The 8,012-nt window shown below is 34.3% G+C and overlaps 2 protein-coding genes across 2 annotated transcripts; both read right to left on the reverse strand.

Annotated features, from left to right (window-relative positions):
- Positions 1–1,849: 1,849 nt before the first annotated feature.
- Positions 1,850–3,042, reverse strand: LOC111315569 (protein PHOSPHATE-INDUCED 1-like). The gene has a single exon (XM_022917398.2). It carries the CDS (start codon positions 2,935–2,937, stop codon positions 1,984–1,986), a length of 954 nt encoding a protein of 317 aa, XP_022773133.1. The 5' UTR covers positions 2,938–3,042; the 3' UTR covers positions 1,850–1,983.
- A 1,606-nt stretch (positions 3,043–4,648) lies between these two features.
- On the reverse strand, positions 4,649–5,855 carry LOC111314941 (protein PHOSPHATE-INDUCED 1-like). Its single transcript, XM_022916561.2, has one exon. The coding sequence runs from the start codon at positions 5,757–5,759 to the stop codon at positions 4,794–4,796; it is 966 nt and encodes a 321-aa protein (XP_022772296.2). The 5' UTR covers positions 5,760–5,855; the 3' UTR covers positions 4,649–4,793.
- Positions 5,856–8,012: the final 2,157 nt, after the last annotated feature.

The raw sequence follows: 8,012 nt of genomic DNA on the forward strand, positions 1-8,012 counted from the left end.
GCATAGATTCTCCTTTAGACAAGAAACGTACAAAGTGGACAACATCATAGTAGATTCTTATTGCAGCCAAACTTATCTTCAACATAAAAATTAAAACATATGGATACGCATGTCTTCCCCTTAAGCAATGAACTTATTGTTATGTTTTGGTTTGATTCTAAATTGCAATAGATTTTTTTGAAAATTTTCTGATGAACAATTGCCATAAAAAAAATTCTCTAATGAATATAAATCAAAGCTTACTCCTTTTTTTTTGTTTTCAAAATAATATATTTTTGTCCCATAATTGAGATCTAAAACAAACGTATTAACTTTAGAGAATGATTTTGAAAAAAAATAAAGAGATGAATATTTGAGTTACAGACGTACAAAAAAAAATAAAAAAGAAAATGAGGTGAAATAAAATGATGACACGTATATTAATTGACTCAAAATACTTTAATTTTGAAATAAAATTTAAAAATATTCTTATTAAAGAAATAAAATTAAAAAATAACTTTTACTTTGAGAAAAAAACACGGGTAGTTAGGCTTTTAGAGCCTTAAGATTGTAAGTGGTTCAATCATTTTTTTGGGAAAAAAAAAAGGGTAAAAAATCTTCTTCTTTTTTTTCAAATTCAGCGGATCAATAATTTTGTTGTTGAATTTGACAACGAAACTGATGAAAATATGAAACATCAATTCTTGACTTTGGACCAACATGAGATTAGGTAAATCATTGCCCCAATCAAAACTATAGCAAGTCGACAGTTGAAATTGCAAGTATCCGTGGATAGCAAAGGAACTAAACGCCAAAGAAAAGGTCGGTAAGCTAAAGGGGCCGTCGGTGCATATAAATACACTATTGTTTTTTTTTTTCTTTGAGACAATATAACTAATTATTTGGACAAAATCTGACGGTGTGAGAGAGGGCGGATCATCGGCGGACTTGTCGTGAAAGTTATGAAGTGGGATGGTCGGCATGCTGCTGCTATGTGGGTTGTGGCTAAACGTATAGCGTAAAGATATTGGTGCGTGTATTTTCAGCGTACAATGGTCCGTCGACAGCGTTGAGTATGTTGACAGGGATACAACTCCTTCAACCTTTAAAATTAGGAAGAAAGGAAGTTAAGTGTAATTCTTGAATTAGGTTTGTTGCTATTTTTTTTTTTTCGTTTTCAATGAACACATCCCCTTTAATTTTTTTTTACCACAATATTCAAAATTGAACTCCTTGAACAGGTAGCACATATAAAGACATTTTGGTCAATATTCAAAATATTTTACTGAAATTCAACTTAAATCTAAACAAATAAAACATGTTGCACTGGTAGAGGATTGTTTTTGTTTTGGAAATGGAAAAGAAAAAAGGAACTGACGGAAATGAATAGGCCTTGAAAGAGACTTCTTTCTCAGTTTCTCTGACAAAACATATCTGCTGAAGTCAATAATAGCTTGCAAAGAGAATGGAGAAAAATGGTACCACAAAAGTCAATAAATTTTTCTTAATTAAGCGGTGACTGCCAAGTGCAAACGCAATTTTTCCGACTCTGCAGATGGCATCTTTACCTGAGTCATCCCTTTAATTGGCCCTAATACCATATAATTCTTAAATCCAACATTGTTCTTATGGGTAAATAAAGTGAATAAGAAAAAATTTTATTATATTTATAATATATTTATTTAATTAATAAATTTAAAATATTGTTTATAATTATTTATTAAATTTAATAAATAAACAAAAAATGAATTCGTCTACAAACTTTTCCTAATTTTAATTAGTATATTAAAGATTTTGCTAACGAGAACATCTTTAAAGTTATTAATTAAAATAAACAATGAGCATCAGAGGAAATGCACCACTTAGAATATAAGAGAAGGAGAAATTTAACTGCGAATCTCTTATTCGATCGTGATAGAAAAAGAATGATTGAATGATACAATAAAAGAATCTTTCACAAAATTATACACTGACATGTTAGCATGTCTTGTAAAAAAAATTGTTTTAAGCCAGAGTAGAACAAGTTGAGGTTGACGGGTCAAACAAAGCAGGAAGAAGGTACTTCCTCCCATTGACACCATGTGCGTTGTAGCTAGCTCCAGTTGTAGCGTCCACTGGAAGGTCCCCAGCATAGCCTGGATAAGCCCCTGTACCATAAATCCCAGGGCAAGCCGATGCAGCCTCCAGGGGTGCTTCTTTTGGACCCTGATAGTAGCCATTTCCAAATGGGTTCGTCACAGTCCCGGCCAAGAGGCTAGCTAGATTAATCACCATCCCATCAAGACCAACGTCATTGTTGGGTGCAACCAAAGGTTGGTTCTGTGGTCCGTAGATGGGCTGGTGGAATGGCCAAGCGCATTGACCTGGGCACTGTGTCTCAGAGTTACCAACCCAAATGTAAGCAAACTTGGAGCTCTTACCCTTAATGTGACCATTGCTTGAGCCCAAAGCTGAACTATGGGTTCCACACCTGCTCGAGCAGAACCCTTCAACAACTACATCGGCTGATGTCAAGACAACATTAATGGCATTCTTCTGAGCACCCTTTGATGCTAATTGTACGATTTGTTGATTTGTTAGTGACTTTCCCAAAGAGTAGTTCTCATCAAGGATTTGTGAATCCAATGAGAGGACAAGAGAAGAAGGGTTCTTGCTGAGCTGATAGTATTTTTCCGTGGCTTTCCACCACGTAGCAACAGAGGGTTGAGCTACAGCAGGCTTGGAAGATGTAACGGAATTGATGAAATCGGACACAATTGCACGTTGAGAAGGCTTGAACTTGCCATACCAAATGAGATTAACAGAGATTTTCCCAGTTAGAAGAGGGCCGTTATGGTATTGAAACAGCAAAGGCTGCTCGGTTTGGTCAGCAAGCCTCCTTGCTTCAGCATTGAAATGAATAAAAGAGACCGAGAAAACAAGAAACAGAACAACATTAGAAGTAGCAAAAGAAGACATGATGAATTGATTGTTGAAACTATTAAACTGATCAGAGAACTGAACAAAGAGAGAAGATGCTGAGATGAAATGTTTTGTGAGATTTGGGATGAAGAGAACTGAAATGAGGGGATGTATTTATAGTGTTGATTCTTTGAGGGTTGAGAGTGCTTGGAAAGAGCCGAAAATTAAAGAGAAACGTAAACAAGTGGGGAGTGAGATGCCATGCCAGCCAAATGACAAGTTGGATTTTAAGCTGTAGTCTCGCTCTCAACCGAATCAATGTGTTAAAAATACAGTTTAAAGCCAGCTAAGGGTGGATTAAGACAGAGGGAGACGTGCCGAAGGAAAAAAAGGACAAAATTGAGTGCTATTGAGTCAGGTCAGGGCACATTTGAGGCAGGGGGAAACCGCGTAATAGTCTAAAGTAATGCTCAAATGTTTATTGTTATCGATTTATGTCGTGACATTTTTGTGTCTTTCGAACTGTGCAGCCAAAGAGGGGATGGCTTTACATATTCAAATGTGCAAGTTGCAAACAAAAATAACGAAAGTAGAGAAAACATGTCATGTTTATGTTGCGCATAATATAAGCACCTTGAAGAATTTATGATGTTTAATGTTTTGGTGTTTTCTTTCTACTATTGTTTTTTTTTTGGGTCTACATAAGGTACTGGTTATTGTTTGGTTGTAATTTTCCACATCTTGGTTTGTTTTTTAAAATATTAATTTGGTGATTACATGTTAATTAATTTTGGTGATGTTTAACTTGATTGATAATTAGATGTTGTATTTGTCGCAACTTTCTGGATAGACCTGTGCGAAATTGCTGGCTTGGATGCTAGAAATTTACCAGTTTTTCTGTCATGATCTGAGTTGAAAATTTGGGGTCATTGCAGCTTAAGCATAAGTAACTCTCCTATATTCATCTGAATCTAAATGGCAGACGAATTCCTCCCATTTGAAGAGGTGGTTCTGTTCGGTACAAAACATGCACGCTTTCTTGCGTTTGATAAAATTCAATTGAACTACTACAAACATGTTTGTAGGCAAAGAAATTAAGTCGTAATTAAGATCCTTTCATCTTCTACTAAAGGTTTTGGCTAATTAATCCTTTCTACTTTGAATTTAATGCCAGATCAAATTGCAATGTTCCTGGAAATTTCCCTTTTTATTCAGCTTTTTTAAGGTTTAAACTTTAGACTCTTTTAGCAAATAATGGAGTTTATCACGAATAAAGCAGCAAAGGTTTCATTTTCCTTTTCCCAGGATAGGCACAAAGTTGAAAATCTTAGGACAAGACATGTGCTAGGCCAAAAAAAGAAAAAAAAAAAAAAAAAAGACACTTGTGTGAATAATTGTCTGCTATAATTTTGCCCCAAAAAATGTCTATAATTGCTAGAAAATGATCTTTGTTCCCGGTAGGGTTCCCATTCTTGATGTAATGGCAACTGGGGTTTTTTTTTTTTTTTTTTTTTAACTTTTTTCACTTAAACATTCCCAACATGCATCCCTGCTCTCTTCCTAAGCTGGACCAAGATAGCTGGAAAGCATAAACGGAAGTTTCCCAAGTAATGCCTAGATTCTTGACCAAATCTTGAACCAATTATATGAAAATAAAGCATTAGAGTTAATAAGAAAAACTTTGGGAATGCTGATTAGCTGATGGAGAGATTAACAGTGTAAAATCAACACTCCCATCTAACACTTGACAGTAAATAAGAACTGCAAATTATGAAAATAGCAAACCAAAGTAGTTTGCTGATCTATTATTAGTTATCTGCATAAGCAAAATACATTAACAAATAAAAGAATTACATCCTTCCATAAACATGTACATCTGCGAACACTAATTTGCTAATCACTGCTTCAAATTGTTAGACCAAAGTTGAGCAGGATGATGTAGCAGGATCATACAAAGCAGGAAGTAAGTACTTCCTTCCATTGTCACCACGAGCATTGTAGCTAGCACCAGTAGTTGGGTCTACAAGTAGGTTTCCTGCATAGCCTGGATAAGCTCCTTTACCATAAATTCCAGGACAAGCTGATGAAGCTTCCAATGGTGCCTCAGCTGGACCCTGAAAGTAACCATTTCCAAAAGGGTTCGTGACAGTCCCGGCAATGAGGCTAGCCAAGTTGATCACCATGCCGTCAAGGCCCACATTGTTGTTTGGTGCAATCAAAGGTGGATTTTGCGGTCCGTAGATTGGTTGGTGGAATGGCCAAGCACATTGACCAGGGCACTGGGTCTGGGAGTTACCTACCCAAATATAAGCGAATTTGGAGTACGTCTCGGCGTTGATGTGACCAATATTGCTGGAGCTCAAGGCAGACCCATGAGTTCCACACCGGCTCATGCAAAACCCTTCAACAGCAACATCAGATGCTGTTAAGACAACGTTAATAGCATTCTTGTGCTTACCCTTTGAGGCCAATTCAACAATTTGCTCGTTCTCGAGTGACTTCCCAAGAGAATAATTCTGATAAAAAATATGTTTTCCCAAAGACAGGGAAGTAGAGGATTTCTTAGAGCTGAGGTGATAGTATTTCTCGGTGATCCTCCACCACTGGGCAACGGAGGGTTGGTTGCTTTGAGACGGTGTAGTACTAGATGAAAGGGAGGTAATAAAATCAGTGATAATAGCCCTCTCGGTAGGCTTGAACTTGCCATACCAAATCAGATTGATTGTAATTCTGCCCGAAAGGAGAGGACCGTTGTGGTATATCAAGAGCTGAGGCTGTTCTTGCACCACTTCACTCAGCTTCCGTCCAGCCAAAGAGATTTGGAACAAAGACAATATAAGGAAAATTTTCAAGGCATTTTGAGTAACAAAAGAAGCCATTTTTGAGTTTTGAGTTTAAGTCGTGGGATTGAGAGAGTGGAAAAGGTTTATACGGGCCTGAAAAAAGAGTTTCTTTGTTGAACTTTAAATAATATTTTGAATTGAAAAAAGGGTCTTTGGGGTTATGTGAAGTAAGGGAATCTGCACAGAAACAGACAAATAAAGTTTATTGTAGAGGGATGGGCTTTTCCCATTTACGAGTTGCGACTTCGCCAGTAACGTATAAAAGAGACCCACGGTTCACTCCTAAAACCTTTTCCCTCGTCTGCTAACGGGGTCATTTGACTTCACGTACCAATCAAACATGGCCGTGGAAATCAATGCCAAAAGAGCGCGTGGATGGAAGTTTCTTGACGAAGTGGGCCAGCTCTCTTCGTCGCTTGAAAATAGAAGGCATTACAACTTGGTAACAGTTAGCCTAACTCTTTATTGACCAAAATAACCGAGCTTTTTAATACGGGAGGAGGATAAATGCGGGAAAACGGAAGCAGATAAACGTTATGAAAGACAGGCTGGAGTTAATTTTATTGCGAAGGGAGAATTGATCCAGCTGGCAGACAGTGAGTGGGCAAAGAGGTTAACCACGAGCATTCTAGATGAAGGGCACGTGAGATTACGCGCTTGCGGCTCTGAAAAGTTGGGAGGTGAAGGCTGGTGAAGTAAGAAAAAGCGGCTAGTTAATAGGCTTAGCTGGATCAAACTAACAGGAGCCAAGGTACAGCTATGGACTTGACAGTGTACGCCAGGGCCTGCCATTGCCAGCCAGTCCCAGCCCTTCTCCGCCCTTTTCCAAAAATTAAAAAAATAATAGACTTCTTACTCCGTGTACTTTGTTCGCAAGCCAAAGTGCAGGTGAACGTTGGTTTTGGTTTTAAAACATCTAAAATTCAAAGGGCACTTAAAATTGAAGTCGCATGAAATTGATGGGATATAACTAGAAATAAAGAATTTTTTTTACATTGCATGTTAGTTGAATTCTGAATTTAATTATTTTTAATAATAAAATTTATTTAAATCATATCTAATAAATTCATAAAAAATTATTTTTTATAACCTTTCAAAATATTTAAATCAGACATATAAACTTAATTTAATAGGATAAATTTTAATTAATTTTCAAATAGTAAGTACAGCTTTGATAGCATTTATAAATTTTTTTAATGAAATTTAATAAATTGTAGATTACGATGGAAAATTTTATTTTATTTTTAAGTGTGGCAATTCAAGGTTAAATTGTTTATAATTTTCTATCCAATAAACAGATCAAGATTCAAGGGTATTGACCAACGGCTAAGAATAACATTGTCCAATTTTTTGGACTCTTTTCTCTAATTAAAAACAAAATATAATTTTCACACAAGTAAAGGCAAATTTTAACTTTTGTAGTAATATTTTTTCTTTAAATTAAATGGAGAGAGCGGCAACCCCATTGGCTTTTCAGTTTTTTTTTTTCTCTTCCTTTTCTCCTTATTTTTTTTTTCTTTTTCTCTCTCTCCCTATCGACCAATGCGTGATCGGTGGTAAGAGTGGATCAAACTTCAATCGACATTATGAATGAAATTTTTGTTGTCACTAATAAAATGATAATGATTTGAATTTGATTTAATATTTTTAAATAATATATAAAATTTTAAATTTTTAAAATTTTTCTATGATCTAAATCAAACTAATTTAATTTTTTATATATATTATTTTAATATAATTTTTAATATATTTAAGTATAAAATAATTATTTTTACTTTATAAAACTTTAAAAATTTATAAAAAATAATAAAAATATATAATTTGATTTAATTTAATTTTTTTTAATTTTTGACTTTCAAATACGAAATCAAATCTAAACTTAATATATATATTTAATATTTAAATTTAATTCAAACCAAATAAAAAAAATCGATATGAATTAAATCAAATGTTATGGTTTTGAATAAGTTTTCAATTTTTTTTTATTGTTTTTCTTATCCCTAATCAGCAACATCACTATAGCCTTGGTGGGATAAAAAAAGAGAGGAAAAAGAAGATAAAAAAGAAAAACTTCTAAATACTCAATTTAAAAAAAAATTAATATCAAAGTATATATAAATTAAAATAAATAAAGTTTAATATTTTCTATTTGTAATAAATTTTTAAAAATATATAATAGATTTTAAACATTAAATTAAATAAAAAAATCAACAAGAAAAATAATATACATATTAGCTTTCAGATATATATATATATATATCACATGTCACTAGCTAATATCAGTAGCAT

The sequence above is a fragment of the Durio zibethinus genome, chromosome 20, assembly GCF_047325235.1.
Source record: "Durio zibethinus cultivar Kanyao isolate XHJ-2024 chromosome 20, ASM4732523v1, whole genome shotgun sequence".
Taxonomy (NCBI): domain Eukaryota; kingdom Viridiplantae; phylum Streptophyta; class Magnoliopsida; order Malvales; family Malvaceae; genus Durio; species Durio zibethinus.

Coding starts and splice junctions, on each gene's coding strand:
- LOC111315569 (XM_022917398.2), bottom strand. CDS start 2,937: ATGTCTTCTTTTGCTACTTCTAATGTTGTTCTGTTTCTTGTTTTCTCG.
- LOC111314941 (XM_022916561.2), bottom strand. CDS start 5,759: ATGGCTTCTTTTGTTACTCAAAATGCCTTGAAAATTTTCCTTATATTG.